A 23,233-nucleotide genomic window follows, 5' to 3' on the forward strand; every position below is an offset into this window, starting at 1 on the left:
CCCTGTTGAAGCACAAGGAAAATCGAGCGAGTCTTGTATGAGGAAGAAAATGCAGCTGGGACTTGGCTTGCACCAGAGCACAGCACTGACTTCCCAGAGACAGTGGTGGCTGGGGCCTGAGAAGAAGGTGAGCATCTCTTCCTCCTCCTCATCACCTCTGCTCCTGCTGATGACACCTTTAGCACACCAAGGTAGAAGGATACACTTGGCATGAACCCAAGAAATCACTAAAGCACCCTGACAGGTCGAATGGCTTGGCTGAGAAAACTCACACTCCTAAAATTGTCTTTCAATTGATGAAGCACCCCATGCTGTGGACTCCACCTCCCCACAGGTGGATACCTCACCCCAGAGATGGAGAAGCAGCAGTATAGGGAACACCAAGATACAGCTAAAAAAGCTGCTGCTGCCAGCCAGAGTTGGGAGCAGGCTCTGGCAGGGCAGGAGAGCCTGTGTCCCATAAACTGGCACCACCAATGGCTTTAGAGTCACTCCAGCCATGAGTGAGAGCAGCCAGGAACTGCCCAGCTTGGAGGGGGATGAACCTCTCCCAGCACTGCAGGGATCTGTCCCCTCCTGCCTGCAAACAATCACACCACGGTGGCACACTGAAGGCTCCAAGGAACAGCCCTCTGCTCTTCTCAGGCGGCCCAAACCACAGGACAGGGGACAAGAGCTCCCCAAGACGCAACTGCTGAAACCATGACTGTACCAAAGCTGTATTTGGCACAGAAGCAGCACTTCCAGGACCTGCCAGCTCTTCCCTGGTGTCCTCCTAAGGCACCCTATCACACATCCTCACTCCCATGGGATAAACTCCAAAAACTCCAAAGAACAAGCCAGGAAAAAGGATCAGATACATCTACTTCTCTAGGGGAAAATATTTGTGTTAAAAAAAAAAAAAGTCAAAGCATCCAAAACTTGGCTGCATCGTTCTGGAAACCCACAAAAATGCTGCCAAGTGGTCGGGTGTGTAGCAAGGGATTTCAGAGGAGAGGGTTTGATGGCCTATCAGGAAACGAAAGTTTGCCACTAAGTGGAGGCTCATTAAAAACAGCTCATTAGAAGAAAAAAATACAAATCTAATTATAGCTGAAATACAGCAGAGAATTCAACTCTACTTGCTGTGGTGTAGCCCTGAATGGATGTTAAAGGGCCAGATGCTGGGGTGGGGATGTGAGGACGGGCTGGAGGAGGCAGCACACCTGACTGCAGCCTCGACAGCTCCTCCTGGGAGCCGTGGGAAATGGCAAAGCGAAATAGGTCAGGGTTCCCAGACAGGGACAAAATGGATTTCTTAAAGGTCTGCCACAAAAGCCAGGCTGGGACGGTGACCTTTACAGGGAGAGAGCGGGATGAGAGATGAGTCCTGACGGCTGCACACTGCCTCCCTCACCCAGCAGTGGCTGCCCAAGACCTCCCTCCTCTCCCCACATGGAGGACAGGGCAGCAGTGTGGAAGGGATGCAAGGTGCCACCATCACCCACGGCATCCACACGGCAACCCATTCCCAAGTGGAAGAGGTGCCCCCTCCAGGAGAGAGACCCTTTGGTTGGACCATGTGCTACAGAGGGACTCTGCAGGCTGCAGCACTGGTGGGAAGGTGGGTGATGCTTCAGGAAGGTGGGTGATCCTTCAGAAAGGCCCCATCCCTGCAGGAACCAGCTCCCTTGCTGCAGACACCTGCCTGGTGGAGCCAAGGCTGTCACACACCCACCCAGCTGCCCTCACCTGGGCACTGGGATGCTTCACCTGCCCGGGCAGAGCAGAGCCTTCCAGCCACAGGGAGGGCAGCTCTGAAAACCACCTTCAAAGAGAGCGCAGGAAACTCAGCTCGATGGAAGGGGAAAGCCTGGAGCTCCTCCACCCAGCGGCTCCACCTCCATCACCAGGTGGGAGTGTTGTACTCCCGGAGAGCCCTTGGCTGAGCTCAGCGCCCAGCGAGGCTCAGGCTCTGCCGCTGCACAGAGCAGCCCAGCAGTTTATTTCTCCTTCAGATCCTGGTGCTGCTGCCAGGAATAAATGCATAAGGATTATCCTTCCCTGTCAGGAAGAGGGGGAGAGAGGACTCGGAGAGATCTGAGCGCATATGGCGCATGAATGAGCGGGGGATGGCTGACGGAGGTGGCCTCCTGCCAGGGGTGTGCAGGGTTTGGGGAAGGTTTCTCAGCTTTGCTTCTTGCAAAGTCCAGGCAGAGCCTTCCCTGCCATTTTTGGAACAACCAGAAAGAGAGAGAAGGTGGATTGTGGTTGGTTGGGATTTTTTTTTTTTTTTAGTTTTTTTTTGCACAGCCTTTCCATACAAGTGTATTTAATTACCCTGAGAAGGCCTCCCAGAGACAGAGGGGAAAAGCATTAGGATATTCTGGCTGCATGTGATTTCTCCCCTGCTCCACCGACATTCCTGCAGGAGCAGTTTCTGTTCCAGGCTCACTGCTTTCCCTGTCTCGTGCTGCTGCACTGACAGCTCAGATGCACAGATGCACAAAACGTTCCTGGAGCATCTCAGACACGACCCCCTGCTCCAAAAACACTTCTTCCCAGATGTGCTAGCTCTGCTGGAGGACTGGGATGGGGAAGGAGGCCATACTGGGGGGGTCAGTTTTGTTACCATATAACTTTGCCACCACGTGCCAAAAATTAAAAAGAAAAAATAGAATAAAAGGAAGGGAGGGGACACTTTTACTGCCAACAGCCACTTTCACCTTCTTCCCCATTTAACACAGCATTTTTGTGGGCAGGAAGAATCATAAAATTTGTTCCTAGGGAAGAAATAAAGCAACTGAGCAGCCAACAATAAAAACCCCATTTCCTCACGGAAAGACAGTTTGATTTTAAGGGCGAGGAGCATATGCTGCTCCTGTCAGCATCAGCAGCAGCTCCTCAGCACCCCTGAAAAGTCAGGCAGTGGATGATCAGAGCTGTCAGTCCTCCCAGCTGCCATGACAGGGACCTTCCCTGTCCTTCCCACTCAGGAAGCCTTTTTCCAGAGCAGGAAATAACTGTGGTTGGCATCTCTTTGCTCAAATGTGAGTAAGAAACATGGACCAGCAGCCAGGTGTCCTCTCCAGGTGGGAGAGGGGAAGGGCTGCCCTCACCCCAAAACCAGCAGGAGGAACCTCTGTGGTTTCCACGGCTCCAGATGTTCCTCTGGGCCCCATGAGCTGGCACACAGGGCTCTGCCTCACACCCCAGCACAGCTGCTTCTGCTCAGACACCTCTGCAGCAACACATGCAAAAAAAGGGTCCTTGGCATTAATTAAACCTTATTGTTTGAAAACAAAATGAAAATATTCCTGCTTTGTCTTGCAGGACAGAAAGGAACTGGTTTTGGTATGGGAAAACACAGATCTGATGGGAAAGAGCAAGTGCATGCTCATTCTAAGGAGCTTCAAGAGTAGAGGTTTTGCTCCATTCCCAAATTGCTACTGTAGCTACAACCCCTTGGGAAAGGTCATTCCTCTTGGGCAGTTTGGGATTAACCATCAGGGAGTTCAGAAACTCATCCCAAGCAAAGAAAATAAAACAACCAGAAAAAAAAGAGGCAATGATTTGCTTTAAAAAGTGAAAGCCTTTAAGTCTGTGGGTTTTTCACAGATGTCCCTGAAGGTTTTGTCATATTAATCTCTTAATGGGTTTATAGTAATTATGTACAGGCCAGCACTGAGTGAGCCATCCTTTTGCTGGGGAATGCTCCTGTGCAGGGGAAAGCTGCAGCCAGGAAGATCAGATTGAAATCCCTGCTCAAGCACAGCCCTGAATGGAGCTGCATCAGATGCTGCCCAAGGCTGCAGAGCTGGCAAGCCCCAGAGAAAGGGGACTGGATGCACTGGAAGGGCCATTTGGTCATTGCAGCAACGTTTCAACAGCCCAGTACTGAATACTGGCAGCAACAGCAGCACTGGGGAGAGACAATTGCTGGAAAGGAGAAATAAAGGACCTGGTGCTGCACTGGGCTGTCCAATGACTCGGACAAGCCAGGCTGTGCTTCCAGCTCTGCTCCTCACCACTTGCACATCCACTGCCAAGGCACTGAGGACACGTTTTTCTCTCTTTTAGGTTCTCTGACACGCAAAGAGCCACGAGCTGGGTTTCCAAAACTCTCTCCCTCATCGTGTGACTGGCAGCTCCAGACTGCAGGCCCAGCAGCCACCACCCATGTCACAGCACACAGGGACACAGATGATCCTGTGCACTGGCACTGGCACTGCCACTTCCCCTCCTGTGGCCGTGCAGGGGCAAGGACAGGGTCTGTGGCAGCATGCAGAAGTGAGGACACGTGTTCCCCTCCACACCACAGCCTCCTACCTGCTTCTTCTTCAGCTTGGAGATCTGCTGCTCCACCATGGTGATCTCGCGGTCCACGCGGTCCATGTTCTGGATCAGCTCCTCCTTGGAGAGCCGCGCTGGCAGCAGCTCCAGCTCGGCCTCGCCGTGGGCCGGGCTCACGGGGGACACGGGCTCCAGCTTGCCAGGCAGGCCACGCTCCTGGCAAGGGGAAAACAACCAGATCAGCTCTCTCCCAAGATCCTTCTCTCATCCTCCCACAGCTCCCTGGCCCATTCCCAGCCTCCTGAGATGCACAGAACCCTCTAAAAAACCTGCTAGACGAGGGAGTACCAGCTGTCAGATCACATCACCACAGGGCTCCACCACCTCCAGCAGCTCCAAAGACAACCAGGTTATTCTCCCAGGGACACGACAGCAGCTCGTCCTCCTGACAAAGCCTCAGAGGCTCACACCACCTTGAGTGCTGCTCATGTTCTTACAGGATCAATAAACCATCCATATTCAGGAGCTCTGAGCATCACTGTCCCTTCAGAGGGCTCAAGGCTACACCTTCTCTCAAGGCAAAAATGAGACACCACAATCACATGCTCCTTGTGCCACAGAGAAAAGAGCAGCATGAACCATGCTGAAGGAGAAGGGGCTATGAAGGCAGCCCCTGGGAGGAAAGAAGGCTCCTAGCTCCTTCATGGCTGTCTTTCTCCATCTCTTCCCAAACCCTGGGGATACTGTGAGTGTTGGATGTTGAAATCATCCATCCAAACATGGAGAAAAAAGGGATAGGTGAGTCAAGATAAAAACAGACCAAACTGACATTTTTCAAATTCCAGCTGAAGAGGCTCTCAGCTTAACAAGAGCCTTCAAGTCAGGGAGACTGGAGAGATCAGCAAAACCTCCATGGCCATGACAGGGAGCAGCAATAATGACCCAGGGCTGAGGGAAAACACATCAAAACAGTCAGCTTTGCCCCCAGCAGTGCAACACCTTTGCTGAGCTCAAGTGGCTGGTATGGCAGGAGCATCCTGCAGCCAGGCTGCCTCTCCTGGGTCAGGTATGGCAGGAGCATCCCACAGCCACACTGCCTCAGGTATGGCAGGAGCATCCCACACTGCCTCTCCTGCCTCACCCTTCCCCTCTGCAGCTCCCAACAAAGCAGCACACTTCTGCCATCCCAGCTGCCTGGATGAGCCTGCCCAGCACAGGTGAACACGGCTGGGATGAGGCAGCTGTTGAACAGCCACCAGCCACACAGATGGGATCACAGCACAGCACCAGCCTGCCCTGACCCAGGACACTCCTCTCTGGCAGCCACCCAGTGCCTTAATTAAAAGTTTATCTATTCATTTGCTTAGTGAGTGGATGGATTTCTTTTCCTGGAGGGGGAGAAGAGGAGCAGTGGCTCCACTGGTAATCCTAAACCAGTGCCAGGCTGGGCAGGCAGCACAGGGCAGCTGCTGGGAGGGGAGGGAGGGAGGGATGGGGCAGGCAAACAAGGCAAGAAGTTCACACAACTCTGCCACCTTCATTACTGCAGCCCTGTAGAAAGCCAACATTGTTCTGTGCTCTCAGCCCAGCCACCCCACGAGCACAAAGGCACCAGGAAGGCCAAGCTGGTTGTATCCAGCATCCATTCAGAAGAGAAGCTAGAAGGACATGAGAGCATTCTGGAGAATCCTGAAAATAAGATCCCGTCTTGTTTTACTTTCCCAGCATTAGACATCAAAAATGGTCAGTCTGCTGCCATGGGAAGGCTTTATGTTCTCCACAACTGGGGTTTTTTTTGTGGTTTTGGTTTTTTTTCAAGTCAAGAGAAGCAGGACAACCACAAGAAGCAAAAGATAAATTAGCTGTTCATGAAATCTTGTTCAGATTAAGGCACAGGAAGGGGAAGTGGCAGTGGGTAGGTTTTTCTAAAGGAAAGGAAGCTACCTGCCAGAAATGCAGAAGAGAAAGGCTCCTCACTGTGCACATGAAACAAATGATACTTTCTCTTGTCTGCCAATGTGCAGGACAGAGCATCTTTAAACTCCAACTTGGAACAAAACACCTTGGAAACCCGGGTCCTGATACATTTTTATCTTTTTACCTTGCAGAATGTGAAGCAAAAGAGCAGCAAAGCTGAGTAAGGGAAATAGCTGCAAGTCACAGCACAAACATCATCATCATCATATGGTATCAGGAGATGATTACAGCAATAGAGAGAGGCAATGTCCTTGGGTCCTCACATACTGGGCACTGTCATGTCACAAGCACCTCTCTAAATCAACAAAATGACAAGCAGCAAAAAGAAGAAAAAACCAAAACTAAAAGCAAAAAAAAAAATCTCGTCTGTGCAGTGCTGCCATCCAAAAAGCAGAGCTCATGGATTTATGTGAGGCATAAAGAAGCCCTTATAAATCACAAAAGTGGTCTGAAAAGAGGTGTGCAAAGACCAGAGTCTGCTCAGAGCATGGGGAAGACCCCAATGGTCAGAGATATTTCAACCAGTGCTCTGCTTCCTACAGCTCTCAAGAAACCCTCAAAATATATTCCCCTGCTCTAGACAGTGTCATACCCTGAGCAAGTGCAGTGTGAAATGTGAAATTCTCCCTATTAACGTGAAGTCACAGACTTCCCAACCAGCAAGAGCCAGGAGAGGTGGAATAAATCTGCTGGAGGGAAGAAAACAATTACTGCATTACTCAAGTTGATATTTTCTCAGTAATTATACTGTTTCCATGTGATTTGTTTTTACACATGGCTAACAGCTACTGCAGCTCCTGTTTATCTCTGGCCTTGTTTTGTGATTTATATGATAACAAGGGTGGGTGTGAGGGGGGCAGAGGCTGCACAAACCTCCCCGCAGCAGGAGGAGGTGCTGGCACTGAAGAAAACAATTATCACTGAGGAGGTTGTCAAAGAGCAAGGCCAGACTTTGGGGTGGGTTTCTTCTACATGCTTAGGAATAAAAATTCCCAACACAGCTAACGGAGCAAGCCTGCTATTCACTATTAAGCAGTGACTTTAAACACTTGCAAAATGAGAGGAAGGAAAAGGATAAGCCAACTGCCTGCTGAGGCCCTGAAGAGCAAGTAAGGCTCTAGGTAAATTTGATGTCCCTGCCTTCAAACACACCAACATTGGGGTCACAAGAAAAAATTTCATTGGGAACGCCAAGTGTGGTCCCAGGATGCACTGGAACCTGCCCCAGCCCATCTCCACCTGCTTAGTTTGCATTACTGACCCAGCTTGTGATACTCACAGAGAAGTCATGTGAGGTGGAGGGATTTAAACCCACATCTGTGCCCTGCTTCAGCTCAGCACCTACAGCTGGATGCAGCCCAGCCTTCCGGCAGGGTCATGTTTTCAGCCCTCAGGAGACAGCTCATGGGTAGCTCTGCTCCATCTGCACCTAAATCTCTCTGCAAAGTGCATTTTGACCTTGCTGATCCCTTGACTGCATCAGCTGCCTCTTCAGAACTCCCCAGTGGAGCTTCCAAAGCTCCAGAGCCCAGCAGTGTGTCCCAGGAGAGCAGAGCTGCCTGCCTGGATGAGCTCAGGATCTCAGCACACGGTGTTTGCCCTACATATCATCCTCACTGAGCCCGGGCCTCTCTCTGCCTCTCTAATCCAGATCATTAGTGATGTTCCCCCAAGCCCAGGACAGAGATTTAGGGATGCCAACATCATCTCTTCCACAGTCTGTTCACTTTCTAATTATCAGCCAGCAGCAGCATTTCCTGCTGCAGCACCAGGAGGGATTAAGAGGCGTTATCTTCAGCTCCTGCCCACTCACACATCTCCTGTCCTCACGGGCTGCAGGAGATTGCCAAAGCAGGGAGGACAGGCTGGGGCCACTCAATTTGTGCTCAAATTAATCCCAAAAAAACCCTCACATGAACTTGTGATCAGGGATCTCCTTGTGGGGATGCCTCCACCACCTGAGCCTCCTATGGCAGCACTGAGGCAGAGAACATTCCAGCACTCCCCCAGCCAACATCCCTCCCAAAGCCCCATCCATGTGGGGATTGCAGAGCCAGCAGCTCATCCTCCCTGTCCAGGAGCCCAGGGATGAGCAGCATCACACTCTGAGCAGACACTGGGCTTCCCACACTCCCTGGGATGAGAACCAAGCAGGAAAGCAACACCCCAGTCAGGTTTTTAGGTAAAAACACACATATAAAACTCCTAAGTGAGCCAAATACGGACTAAAGGAATTTGGTTTTTAATTGGAAAAGGGTCCAACACATTCTGACATTTCTTAAGCCCCAGCATGACAGCACTGACAGAGGGAAAAAGTTATGGAGCTGAAAATTAATGTCTCCTTTCCCTGGGGAGGTGCACGAGTACAAAAAATCACGGAGTCCGAGCAGTGAAAAGTACATCGAGTTACTGCAATTCCTTTGTTCCTGGCCATCTGCTGTGCTAACGGCTCTGTCTGCAGCCTGGCCCTCCAAACGAGGTTTTAATTCTTGAACTCTGCTGGGCTTTTGCTGGGCTGCCAGAACGGGATGGAGACCTGAGTGTGCTCTGGGGAGCACCTGGGTGTTCCCCTGCAAGGCCAACCCCGAGGGATGCCAGGTGTGGGACCAGGGCAGCATCATCCTCCTTCCTCCATCCTCTCCATCCTCCATCCCCACTCTCCATGGCATGTGCACAACAGGGATCTCTTTCACTCACTACATGCTCTCATGGGAATTCATGGAGCTGGAGACCAAGGAGCTGTCTGAAGACAAAGCTGGGTTTTTTTTTTTTAATTTAATTTTTTTTTTTAAATAGATCTGACTTTACGAGCAGGCCCACGAAATTCCTTTCCTCCGTAACCCAGCTGAATTCCACGCAGACAGAGCAGAAAACATCCCAACAATTTCTAAAGCTTGCACGAAAGTAGGTCAAAAAACTTCCCCCAATGTTTCAACAGCTTGAAGCAATTTAATTGCAAAACCAGTACCAAATGCTGACCCCTCCCTCCCTGCCTCCCCTCCCTGGCAGATTTACGAGGGTGGTAAAACCTTGCCAGGCAGAGCCTCAGTAAATGCAGTAACCAAAGCCTCGGATCTGGTTTTACAAAACTTGCTTGTGCTCTAAGGAGCTGCTCCGCGGTGTTCAGTGAGCAGATGCTGCCTCTGGATCTCTCACTGCAGAATTCTAAAGCAGCACCACCAAACAAACAACTTCACCGGCTCAGAGGCAGCCCAAAATAACGGGTCAGATTCGGAAATCCTGACTCAGGCAAACTCCCAGCGCTGCCGAAGGCATTACCCGGCAAATGGATGCTGTGCCGCTCATTCCCTCCCTGCTCTCCCCATTAGTGGATAATAATTGCACTGAATGCCAATGCTCCCCACTGACTTACAGGAGTGATGGATTCTCACCTACCCATCTACTCATTACCACGAGGAGCTAATTGCTCCACCTCTCATTAAGAATTTCCCAACACTGCCTATTCTGCATCCCTGATTTTCAGCTGACCTTAAGTTTGTTCAAACAGTAACTGTCTGGACTGAAATTTTCCATGCTGAATATCGGCTTTAGGCACTTCTACTCTTTTTTGCCTTTTTTCTTTTTTTTTTTTTCCCTAAACAGGGAATCTCAGCCAAAACAACTCTGTCACTTCCAAGAACAAGTTTACAAGAAAATATGCCTCTCTGCAACATTCAGAAAGATTCTGGGAACTTTTTCTTTGAGCATCTTCAGTACAGTTGATACATCTGGTAAGACTCTCTGCCAGCGATTTGCCTTTTGTTAACACTGCAAAAGTGTCCAAGCCAAAGGAAAAAAAAATTAATAGAAATCTCATCTTGGTGCTTGCCTTAGGGGAATGACTTGGAACTGAGCAGGCAAGCAGAGTGAGGTCCTGGTTCTGGGAAGCTGCAGGAAGCTGCACTTTTACAAAGGGAAGGAAAAGGCTGAGATGGAAGAGATGCTGGCATGTGTGGAGCATTCCAGGCCAACAGCAAGTGCCCCAGAAGAGCTGTGAATAAATGCATGGTTTGGGCAGGTACAGAGAGCCTGGCCCGCCCAGCAGAGGAGAGGATGGAGCAGTGCAGCCTGACCCGCTCAGCACAAGGCTGAGCCTGTCCCAGGCTCGATCAGAGGGGCAGCTACAGCAAACACAGGGTCCTGCTGCTCCCAGCAGACGAGGGGAGGACAAAATCTCAGACCCTTCCACTCCTCCATCTGCAACTTTAATGCTCTTTCTATAATTTGTTCAGCCAGCAGCCACCCCTGCTGACACTGCACACACGAGCTCACGTTTGAAACCTCCTAAAAAGGACCAAACTGCGAGTGCCTGACGTGCCAAGGCAGGGAGGGAAATTTTTAATTGCCCAATTTGGCACTCAGCCAGGCTGTAGGGTCACCCCCGGCTGCAGAACAGCATTTTAAAGGCAATGGGGAGCTCATGCCTCCTCCTTGCTGGGGCTCAAACCTCCCCTGCCCTCCCTGGGGTCAGCACATTTTGGGCAGCTCTCACAGGAATCTCTGAATCACCACCAGAGCCTCTTCTTGCATTTCTACTTGTGCCTGTTGCTCAGGGAGTTCCTTCAGGGAGGGTCCCCTGCCTGGGGGTGCAGGCACAATCCCCAAACCTCCTGTGGCAGCCTAGGAAGCACTTTGTCACCTAACCCAACAAACCTCAGGGGAAGGAACACTCACTCATGCCTTTAAAAGCTTTACTCTCCTTTTTTTTTTTTTTGGTTTTTTGGTTTTTTTTTTTTGGTTTTTTAATGCCACTCATCCTCTTTCAATTACCACATGCAGTAAAGCAAGTTCTGAGTCTTCCCAGCATGTCAGCCAGGCATGGATGAAGCATCAAGGTCCATGTTAACCCCAGCAGGCAAGTTCCCTCTGAGAGAAGGTGCTGGAATAGTCCCTGCCAAACCCCAGCTGTCCCTCAAGCAGGTAGAAAGTCCTCCAGGCCTAGATATCATGTGAAAAGCAAGCTCAAGTGTTGTAAAAAAGGCTTCTACAGAATAAAAATCCCTTTTTTTACCCATGCAATACTCCAGTGAACAGCACAAATGCCACTGCACTGCTGGGACAGTGCCTACATCCACACCCACAGTCCTGCACAAATGGGAGCTGGGCACTACATCGGCTCTCTGCTGAGCATCCCATCAAAAAACACAATTTCACACCAACTGGAAAAGCTACAGCAGCCAAAAAAGCAGGCAGGCAACCAGTGAGCAGGACTGCAGCCACAGCAAACCTCCTCCTGTGCTCCCAGGAGCTCCACAGCACGGACAGGGCAGCAAACCTCCTCCTCCTGTGCTCCCAGGCAGACTGACAGGGGCTCTCCCAGGTGGGCTGTGCCCCTGGAAGCTCCAGCTCCTTCCTTCACTGGGTGATGCCAGGTGCATCCACCAGCACATGGGCAAAGATGGGGGGGGAGGAGGAGGAGGGAAAATCCACCACGGCAGCTTCTCCAAACCTCACTGATTTAAAAATAAAAAATTGAGGGGAAATGAAAAGACAAAAGCCCTTCTCAGCCTGGTGTTATCAAGCAGAGGAAATGAGACTTCTAAAGCTCCCATTCAGAGAGGAGTGGGGGAGAGAAATCCCACTCCAGACGCACTTGAACGAACAGCTTTTGAAATGGAAATGTTGCTCTTCAGAAACATTTAAATTTCCTCCTATTGCCAGCGAGGAGGCAGGAGGCTGAGGAGCAGGGACTCCTCAGGCACACACATCCCAGCAGGATACACACAGGGCAGCCCTGGGAAGCAGGGTTTGACTGAGAGTTAATCAGGATGGCACACAACATCAATATTGGGAAGCTGGCTTGAAGGGGAATCAAATTTAGAGGGGAGGGAAAGGAATGACTGAAGATAGCTCTATTTAACCACCACTGCTGCAAGTGAGATACACTGAAAGGCAACTCTCATTCCCTCTCTCACAACTATCACCCAAAATTATTTTCCCCAAATCCCAGAGACTGAGGTGCCTACTGAGGAGGAGATTGATGGCAAAATTAAATGCAAACAAGATCTAAAATGGTTTGAGCAGCAGCTGAGCTGTGCTGTGGGACAACCCAGACCTCCTCTTGCATGCAAGAGCCATTGCAGCAAGCCAGGGCTCCCAGCAAGTCTCCCAAGACTCACAGCACAGGATGGTGAGTCCCAGGATGATGTCCTGGATGATGTTCAGCCCCAGCAGCTCCCACTCCAACTGTGTCAGCTCCCCAAACTGAAGTAACTGCTCCAACGGAACCCACTGAGCTGTGCCTGCCAGCTGCATGTCACCACCTCACTCCAATGTCCCCAGGGTCACCAACACTCTCTAGGTATGTGCTCTCTAGATATGAAGCAGGACATCAAATAGCTCTCAGCTGTAAAACCATGAGGGACACAGTGGGGACAACACCTCTGCTGCCTCTCCACTGCCTGAGGAATCCACCAAGGCTGCACAGAGCACATCCAGTGAGTGTCCCAAACACCCCACAAGCAGCTCTGGGACACACACAGGCAAGGACATGGGACACAGCCCCAGCACCCCGGCAGGCTGGGTGCTGACAGGAGCACGGGTGGTGCACAGACTGACAGCTGCACCATCCATCAGAGCCCAGTGCTCAATGCTCCATTGTTCTAATAATTGTGCAGACACGGAAGGGGCTGCCTCGACACTGGTCACTTGTTTGAGGAGCCATTTCCTTTGCTGCTCTGCCTGGTTTTCCATCAGGAGGTGGCATCCTGCAGTGCCAGCTATGCCCAGCCCACGGGGCAGGATGGTGGGAGGAAACACAGCAGGATCTGCTGCTCCAGATCTCAGCTGGCAGCCAAGACCTGCACCTCAACAAGCCCAGGAAAACACACAACATAAACCTTACATGGGAGTTTTGGGTTTATGTGGAGATGGTTTTTTTGCCGTAACAACCCTGCCCCCATTCAGCAGCAGAGATGGGCTCAGGGTGTCAGGAGCATCAGGGTGTCTCAAATGTGTCACACCTTCAGCATCACTCAGCTCTGCCATCAGAGCAAGACTGACCATGGAAAAACCAAACACCAACAAGAGCACGGGACAGAGCAGTTCCCAAAAGCCCAGAGCAGAAACACCACTTCTACCTGTGAATGGCTCTGGGAGCTGCTCCAACCACAAACCTCTCCCAGCCTGTTCCTGCAGCAAACCATGAAGCACCTCTGCTTCCCCAGACCAGGGAATTACAGAGAAACCTGAACATCTCAGCTCCCAGAGCAAGAATAAGCCCACAGTGAATTTGTTATTATCTGTTAGCAAAGCAGCAGCTTCCCACCAAGGCTGGAATTTCCATCTTGGTTTGGCAGGCACAGGGCTGTGAAATGATTACTGTGTTTACTTTTCCTTTGCTAACTATAAAATCCCATTCCACTGCCCTGCCAAGAATGACTGAAGCTAATAAAATTCAGGCATTTGGAAGAAAGCAATAATAAACCTCCCTTTTGGGGCCTTTATGATGAAATTTCCCCACTCCAATCAGCGATTATGCTGCATTCATGAACACCAGTGATGTCTCCAAGTGCACCCAGATTGACTCAAATCAATATTTAGCTTTGCTCGAGACTGGGAGTCTTTCTCCTTGTGGCAGCTGAAGGCAGAATCACTGAACAAGGCTAGAAGAAGCCTTTGAAAAAACAGCTTACAAGAATAGGAGGCGGCATACATAAATATATAGATATATTAAAAAATGTAGGCTTTTCATTTACCTAAAAACGTACAGAAAATATACAGATATGATTTCACAAATTTACAAATCTCTCTCCAAGTACAGTGAAAGCCTTTCATATAATGCACTGTCTATATTTATATACACATACCTGCCTATTCTTTGGGAGTTTTTAGTGTTTGAAAGCCTGCAATGTTCCTGTGTTTACATCTGCCACTCTGTCTGCTGCTGAGGCAGAAACACATTAGCTGCTGGGGGCAATCTGTTCTACATCATACCTGAGATGGCTGGCATGAAATAAAATAACACAGAGCTGAAAACCTGCTTGAAATAAAAGCCTGTGCTTGGTTTGGTCACGTAACCATGTGGCACAGCTTGACCTGCACGAGGCAATGGCTCTTTTTTAAGCAGTCATGGGAACAGCAGCGTCCTAAGTGGAAATCAGAAAGCAGAAAGGATCACTGCTGCTCCTCAGGGAACAGCACAGGAGGAGAGAAATCAGACCCAGTTGGGGCAGTGACCAGAGTCAAGCCCAGGAAGCATTACTGGGCAGGCAGAGGAGGGGATGCAGAGCCATGGCAGCAGAGAAATCCACTGTGGGCATGTGCTGGAGGATGGCATGGGCTCTGCAGCCCTGGGAGAATCCCTCAGGATGCAGCAGAGGACTGGGAAACACCACAAGCACTGCCCATCTCCTCCTCTCCTGCTTGGCACTGCCACAGGACAGGGTGCTCCCTCCTCCCAGGTGCAGGATCAAGGCCAGATGAAGGCAGGCAGAACCTGGGCAGAACACTGGCACCTGCAGAAAATGCTCTGTCAGAGCACTGAGATGACCAAAGAGCAACTAGACAGAGGTCAGGACTGCAAGGAGGTGGCTCAGGTCATTTCATCCCACACTGCTTCTCCCCCACTAATTCCTCCTTTTGCTCCACCAAGCCTGGGGTAGGACAGAGCACACGAGCCAGCTCTGCTGCTGGGTAAAAGCCCATTTCCAAGGACAGAGGAACAGGCTCCACTGTGCTCTCGCTCCTTATCCTCCTGGAAAAAGGTGCCAAGAATTAGAATTACATTTTTCGAGAGCAGCAGAACAAGCCAAGGGCCTGTCAGCTTGTCCTAAAACAACCCCTCTCTGCTCCCTGAGCACGCAGCCAGCATTCCTGACACACACCAGCGTCCAGCACCCCCGGCCCCCCCATGCAGCACGGGGGAGCCAAAAAACCCTCAACGTGCTCTGCCTAAAACACAGCCAAGGAGCTTTTCTGTTTAAAAAGCAAGTTTAGGTCCAAAAAGAAAGGAGGTTTTCAGCGAGTGATTTTAACTAGGCCCTCTGGCACTCGACAGTTCCTCTCTTGTTATGGATGCTGAGGGTGTTGTTAGGAGATGAAGCTCCATGAAGCACGAACGTGAAGTCACAGAGCTTTAGCAAGGGCTGTTGCCATGTTCAATATGTTATTACAGCTCCATCACCACAGGCACAAAGAGCAGCACCTCATCTCTGCCAAATCCATCTCTGAAATCACTCCCCCATTCCATCCCCTCCAGCAGCAGCAGGCAAACACCATTGATTGCTGTTGCATCTCCTCCAGAGCTTCCACCCCACGCTGGGAAGGAAGGGATTAGCATGAAATACCCTCCTCCTCAAAACACAGCGCCCAGAATCAATCTGAGGGGTGGCACAACTCACTGCCTTTCGTTGTGTGAGTCAGGACTGCTGATGGGCTGCACTGCCCAGCCAGGGAGAAGTACAGTGCCCACAATGTGCTCAGTGCTGTATGTCCATGGAAAAATCACCCACGTTGCTCCCAGGAAGTCCCTTGGGCAGGAAGGGCATGCAGGGATGCTGAACAAGGAGGGAGGAACAGTTTATCTGTGAGATGTACACGCTTGCAAATTGGTAACAACCTCCTGCTGCTTGGGCACCTGCACTAATTGGACAGATCCCACACAACCCATCCCAGAGTGTGCCTGGATCTGGTGGGAGCTGGAGCTCCCCTCCCAGAACATGAGGGAAAAGAAGAAAACAGATCAGGAAGAGACTGCAAGAGGGGAAAAAACCAGCTGGGATGTCCTTCTTGTTATCAGGACCAAACTCATGCCTTGACTTTCATTCCAGGAGAGGGGTTCTTTTTAACACAAATGAACACAACCAGTTGTGAGCACAGGCAAAAATGGTGGCTGGCACACCCATCCTCACCCCACACCATCCTCATGCTCTGGAGACCAGCACCAGTTCCTGCCATACCAACACTATTTCCTAAGTCCCACCTGAGGACTGGCAAAATAGCAAACTAGCTCTCCTCTCTCCTGCATTTCCAGGACAAACCAGGGCACATTAGAATTTGTGAGAAATGCATGTATTTTATGATTGGCTTTTCGCAAATATTAAAATGAATATTATATGTGTTGTGTTAGCAAGTAATGCTGTATTAATTCTCTTAAGTACTGTATAGTTTTAAGTTATAAAAAATTGCTAAAATAGAAACTATGCTATATAAGATGCTTTGTTTAAAAGAGAGGACTCGCAGCGAGATAACAGCCACAGGACACCTAAATCTTTCAGAAGACAAGAATTTATTGCTTTCCTATCAGAAGAAACAAACTGCTTCCCGCCTCGAAGGCACCATGGGTGTTAGAAAGGAGAAGTTGACACTGACCAGACAAAAATCCTATGTTTGAATAAGAATTTATGCATCATGTATGAAGTGTATGAATATGCAACAAGCTATTGCTCTTAAAGATTACTCCTTTTGTTAGAGGTGTGTCCTTCTTCCCGGCCCGTGCTGCCTGGAAAGAAGTTACCCAGACGTCCATAACTCTTTGTCTTTATTGTCTCATATTGTCTTAAATCCTGATTGTCCAAATTATTATTACTCTGATTGTATTACTATTTTTATAACCATTTTTATTACTATTAAACTTTTAAAATTTTGAAAACAAGTAATTAGCGTTTTCCACAGAATTCTTGCTATCAGATAAAATAGATACAAACAGCATGTACAAACACTTCCTAGATGGAGAAGAAAAGTCCCCACGAATGCACACAGCACACCCAGCTCAGCACACTGCCTACTGCAAGCACAGAGCCAGAAATATTTCTTCCAATTACAGGGGTGAGGCACACAAAGTCAGGGGACTTTCTTTCCCTCCAGCAGATCAGGTGAGATGTGGCACTGCGCGAGCCTTGTAATATTGACTGAGTGGAACAGAAAAGTCCAATTATGCAAATGATGAAGCAGGTTCCTGAGAAGCAGCCAGCCTTATCACACTGTCCTTCGCCACCGCTGTGGCTTGAAAGGCAATTTAAAAGGTTGTTTGGGATGTCAATCACCACAAACGAGCTGAAGAAGTGTGAAACAACCTCTGCTCGAGGCACCATCAGTTCTCCTGGTGGTTTTCCAGCTGCACTGAGCCTTGGCCCTGCTGCCTGTGGCCACTGCAGGCTGGGGCAGACAGGGCAGGGGGGAGCTGCAGGCAGCTCAGGGAAGGGTCAGAGGTTTTTACATCCTGCCTCTGGAATGTTTCTGCAGCCATTGAGGGCTTTTCCTGCCATACCCGAGTCTCTCAGACCACAGTTCAGTTCTTTGGCCACAGGAGCTTCAGCTGAGAAATGGAATAAAACCAGTGGTCTGGCAATCATGGCGTTCCTTCCCTTTGCCCCTCAGCCCAGGTCCCGATGGAGGAGCCAAACATCTCACAAGGACCATGCAACGCCCAAAAGCATCTGCTTGTCAAATGAAACCAGCACAAATCCATGCACAGGACAGAGATTCCAGATACAGCACTCCTCAGGCTGTTCCCTTGGCTTCCACACTGGCGCATGGCACGGGTTGCTGACCATCCCCTGCAGCCATCCTGGCACAGCGGGCAATGGAATGGACTGCCAGGCATGCCAGGAGAGCCACTCTGCTTGCACACCACAGGCACACACTCCCAAAAGCGTGTGTTCACACACAGCTGAGCAGGGCTCGACACACTGACACTCATCCCATCCTCCCATAATCTGGAAATTATCTTCAGAGCAGGGAGGAAAGCAGGGGGGGAAATCCAGCCAGAAGTGTTTGGGCTGTGGCAACATGAACAACGCAAATATTTCAGCTTTTAAATATGTTTGGAATGACAGAGAATGCCAACACATCCCTCATCTTCCCAGAAATAGCTTTGAATCATTGCTCCCCTAACGTAAATTCCCCACCCCACCAAATAGGGTTTTTTTTTGCAACCAGATTTTTATCAGGCACAAGTCGACAGTGTGAGCAAGCACATGGCAGATGGGTGGGTGTCAAACACGTCACAGGAGGATCCTCCTGACTCCACAAGCCCAGCTCCACTCGAGCTGCTGGACTCCACAAGCCCACAGCACTCACTCCTGATGGGCGCCCAGTCCCCCTGGCTCAGCTTCAGAGGGAGAGCCCAGCTGCAAGGAGAGTTAACAACAACTGCTGTGCTCTGCAGGGGAAGGAGGACAAAAGCAGGAAAGACGTAGGTGTGTTTGTACCCACTAAAATTGTTTCATTTCACTGCTCAGATCTGAGGTTAGAGCTACTTCTGCAGAAGTCCACTCCTGCAAGAAGCGGTGGGGAGGCCACACAGCTTGTGGAGAACCCCACAGCCCTCAGGACAAGAAGTTCTTTTCATGGCAGAGCGTTTGAGGAATTTCATCTCCCACAGGGCTGGTCAAGCCAAGCACTGCCACAGGTCTCTACATCTCACTTGGGCTCTGGATAACTGGGATGGAGCTGGGATGGATAACAGGGTGCTGGCAGCACTGGTGCTACCATATCTCCACAGGATCCCTCTGCCTGGTGTCCTGCAGGGTTTGCTGGCAGCCAGCCCTCCCCACCAGATGTGGGCACAGGCACAGCTGGCCAAGGCAGCATCTCCCCCTCTCCCAGCAGAGACGCAGGGCTGGGGAAACCAGAGCCGCGCTGTCTGCAGGTCCCTGCTCTCAGACATTCTGCAAAAGCCCAACAAACAAACCCAGAGCTCTTTTGCTCCAGTGAAAAACAACCTCCCGTGGGGAAGGGAGAGCCCAGAGCGATCCCCTGCTGCAATCCCAGAGGCTACGGCAGGACACACACCCAGGGACAGCCGACACTCGCAGCTTGTTCCATTCTCCAGCCCCTGCGCGCTATTGTTCCACAGCAATAAATCACGGGGAGGCGCTGGAATTCCGGGCTGTTTCCTGCAGGAGGGAGCCTGGGGTGCCGGAACCGAGCTGTGCCTGCTGATTCCCCCGGCGAGCGCCGTGCTGAGCCCGGCACTCACTCCCACGCATCCCGGCGGAGCAGCAGCGGCTCCCCCGGTTCAAAGCGCGGCTGTGTCCGCCCCCTCCGCTCCCTTCCCCCAGCCCGGCATTACTCAATTAGAGATTATGCTTCTGCCAGTTACCTCCAAGCCAACTGGGGCCTCTGCCAAGGTCAACACAAGTTCCAGCCAGTTTCATTAATAACTGCGAGACCAACCCACTGGAAACTCTGAGAGGTTAATCCCAGCAACAGATCGATGTTCCCATAACAAAGGCACGGAGCAGAAACGCAACTGGTGATTTACCAGCCAGCCCAGCTATCTGTGCTGGCAACTGTGGCACTGCTCCTCCAAACCTGCTGCCAGAGACCTGAGCCTGCTGTTGCTCCTCTGCCCTGGTGCATTTGTCCAGGGATGGAGCAGCTTCCAGGGACCAGCAGTGCCGGGGCTCGGGGCAGGGAAGGAGGAGGAAGCCGAGCTCCCGAAAGGCCTTTCTGCTGTCCTTGGTGCCCTGCCAGCCTGTGGCCAGGGCAGGAGTTAGCAGGCTGGCCAAGAGGCTTTTCCATCCCACAGCCTGTCTTCCAGGAGTTCATTGTAAACTGGGCTTTGGAACGGGCAGCCAGTGTGAAATTTGGCATGGATGCTGCTGGCTTCAATGCATCATTAAAAAGGCATTTCAAATGTGTTAATTCCTCCTTTTTCAATTAATTGCTTTTAAAGCTGCATTGATATGCATGAAAGCAAAATACCCTCTGCCCTAATTTCTGTTTTGCCATACCTATTTCCTGACCTTAGCTCTGTCTTTTCCAAGACTACCCCCCCACATACTTTTCTTATTCCATTTTTCAGTCCGTAACAAAACAAAAATGTTCGTGCAGAAAGGAAAGAAATTAAAACCTTTGCACAATGTAAAGCAGAGTCCAATTCTTAAGAACACATGGCTTCTTAATTGCCTTTTTCCATCCACAGTTGTTAATTATTTTACAAAAGAGGGAAGTGGCATTGTCCCTGTACAGATGGGGAAATCTGAGACAGAGAAAGGGGAAGAGACTTACCCAGTGACCAGCAGCCTGCCAGGGCAGATGGCAGCAAGGTTCAGGTTTCCTAAGCCTCCACCCAGCCCCATTCCCGTGGGATTACATGGCTCCCTGTCAGTGAATTCCTGTTGGAGCAATAGCCACTCATAAGTGCAGCCAGCCAGCCCTTGCAAGGGACTGAATGCAGATCATAACTGACTCACATCCTATAGGAAGGAGCAGCAAACCATGTATGTGGTGGGAGAGCAGCCTTAAAAATGGGAAGAAGAGTGAAAGCACAACAGGAATAAGAAGAGATGGCAGGGGAGAGGCAGGATGAAGCTCCAGCTCTGGAGAGGGGAGAGCAGGCACTGACTGACCAGATGTGCCACGCTCACCATCCCTGTGAGGCAGGATCACAGGCTGCACGTGTGTGCAGGACAGGGATTGTGCACATCACCACTGGCCTGCTCTGGGGCTGTCTGCTTCACTCCTGGCTGCTGCTACCTCAGGGAGGTCCATGACTTCACTGCAAAGAAAGAAGAAGCCACCGAGGGTCCTGGGAACCAGCTCCTGCCTCTCTGCCAAGAACACACCTGGCAAGGCCACATCACAGCAGCTTTTCCAGTGAATCCCACATCCAGGCCTGCAGTGACTGGAAAAACAGCCCTGCTTCAGCTGTTCTGGTTACTGTCAGCCAGATAAAGGGAGAACCTTCCTGGGGAGAAGCATCAGGCCCAGCTGGCACAGAGGGCACAGGGAGGTTTCATTTCTCCCCAGCAGCAGGAGCCCAGGACCACAGCACTGAAGCATAACACACAACATAACACACAACAGCAGGGAAAAAGATGTTAAAGTGGGGTAAAGCAGGCAAGAAAACAACTTTCTGCCTCCAGCCTGAAAAGAAACACCAGAGTTTGAGGATATGAGCAGTGTGAGGTTCATAAGGAAAGGCAATATCTTTTACTTGTCCAAGTGAGATTTAGCTGAAAGCTGCTGCTTTTGAAAGGCACGCTGCCCAAAAGCGTGTCTGTTTTCTGCAGGGAAAATGCACTGATCCAAGAGCTTCTCCTTACAGCCTTGCCTGGAGTGAGGCTGCAGTGATACTGAACAGGGCTTAAGGGGCCCAGCTCTCCTCCTGTTTGGGAGAGGTAGATGAGGAACAAAGGACATGAGAAATCCATTTCTCTTCAGGGGAGGAAAAACTCTGAAGCCTGTTACCAGCAGTTGCCCCATCAACTGTTCTGTTTGTGTTCAGAGCATGGATTATGGCTCTAAACAAAGGCCCTGGAAACGTGCAGGAACGGCGCTGACTTCTCTCCCCTGGGCGGAAGGTTGGTAAATCCAGTTATCAATGGTTATCAGGGATGTGCTAAACTTCTATCCCATCACAGACCTGATTCTGCATCTCAGCTCAAGGGCTGCTTGGAAACCAGGAGAGACCAAGAGGTATCCACTGCCCGAGAGCAGCTTCCATTCCATCCACATCCCCTGGGACAGCCAGGCTGGCGCCCAGAGCCTGTAACCAAACCCCTGCCCTTTTTATTGAGGGCTTTGTGGGGCTCTTACTGTGCAAAAAACGAGCTCAATCTGCAAAATCACCATGAAGACCAGTCCTAGCACTATTACCCCAGTGAGTAAATGGAGCTCCTCCCCAGGCAGTGACTGCAGCAATGAGGAATGGGGTAACGGGTAAGGGAGCAGCTCCTGGGATCCTCTGCCTAAACAAGCAGCAGTGTTTAGCAATAGTGGCCTCACGTGGTGCATCTCACCCAAAGAGCTCACCCAGCTGCCAGAGCTGCCCTAGATAAAGTACTGAGTGACTTCATCAGACACTGAGTCAGCAGCACAGACACAACAGCAAATATCTCTCTCCAGCTCTGGTCACTGGGACACCCGCCCTGCCACCATGTGTGTGCCACTGCTCCCTCAGCACAGAGACTCCCAGCAAGGTCTCTATTATCTGTCCCAGGTGCTGAGCCCACAGCCCAGCGCTGAGCTCAGCTGTGGCTGGCTTGGTGTGGGTGTAGGAAGGGTTCTCCCTGTGCCCACAACCCAGAGCTGTGCCCAAAGGGCAGCCTCAGCTCTCTGCATTTCCCCTGGGCCCACAGCCGCAGCAGCTCCTCCAGCATGCTGAGGCTCAGAGCAATGCACACATTGGCTTCAGGAGCTGTTCCACCACCTTAATGGCCACCAGCAGCAGTTTGTAGACTACTCTGAGGACAACTGCTCAGGACTAACACCAAAAGATTGCTATTAACCCAATTTCCCAGCTGCAAAGGCTGATATACCCTGTGTCCCAGACTTGCCTTCTGCTCCCAGCTACTCGAACAGCACTGAGATCATCCAGTCTTGCAGTGAGCTCCATCAAACCCACTCTGGAAGCAGCTCCTGCTAGTTTAGAGCACCTAATCCCAGCTCCACTCAGGCTCTCACCAGTCAAGGACACCACATTTTCTTCTTCCTTCCAGACTCTAAAATTACAAATGGCTCCACTAAAAGCATAATCTTGTCTTGCTGAATTGCATCTCAGCTCTCTGTCTCTTTCATTAACCAATGTTTTAAATCCCATAAAATGCATGTACTTCTTGGAAACATATCACAGACTGAGGAGCAAATGCAGCCCCTGAACTGACGAACTAATTCCTCAAGAGCAGCTCTGCCTGTTAGAAACAAATAGCTGAGACAAACCATGGTTTTCTGGTGAGAGGCAGAACAAAACTGCTGGTGGGAATAATGTGAAGACAGAAAAGTCATCCTGGTTTCCTCATGTCTTTGGAGAGGGCTGTTTTTTGTTTTGTGGACAACAGTGCATCAGCCACCCAAACAACATCCCCTGAGGATGCTTCAGAGCCTTCAGGCCTCCCCTGGCATCTGAACTACTCCAAAGTTAAATGCCCTTCTCATTAAAGAGAGGTCAGAGGGAACTCAAGTAAAGCCCACCAGTATTGTATGGATAAAAAACATCTGGATATCCCAGCATTCCCAAGGAAGAGCTTTCTTATCTGTGTGTTATTTCAATCAGCTCCCACAGGGATACAGCAAACCATCCCCATCTTCCTGGCTA

General features: G+C 50.6%; 1 protein-coding gene across 16 annotated transcripts in view; it reads right to left on the reverse strand.

Moving 5' to 3' along the window:
* Positions 1–23,233, reverse strand: part of NCOR2 (nuclear receptor corepressor 2) — a 226,709-nt gene that overhangs the window by 110,487 nt on the left and 92,989 nt on the right. For all 16 annotated transcript variants that reach the window (XM_030959051.1, XM_030959056.1, XM_030959054.1 and 13 more), the window contains exon 5: positions 4,309–4,488. In XM_030959051.1, the coding sequence (XP_030814911.1) occupies positions 4,309–4,488 (180 nt within the window). The remainder of the gene's footprint in view (positions 1–4,308; positions 4,489–23,233) is intronic.

The sequence above is a fragment of the Camarhynchus parvulus genome, chromosome 15, assembly GCF_901933205.1.
Source record: "Camarhynchus parvulus chromosome 15, STF_HiC, whole genome shotgun sequence".
NCBI lineage: Eukaryota > Metazoa > Chordata > Aves > Passeriformes > Thraupidae > Camarhynchus > Camarhynchus parvulus.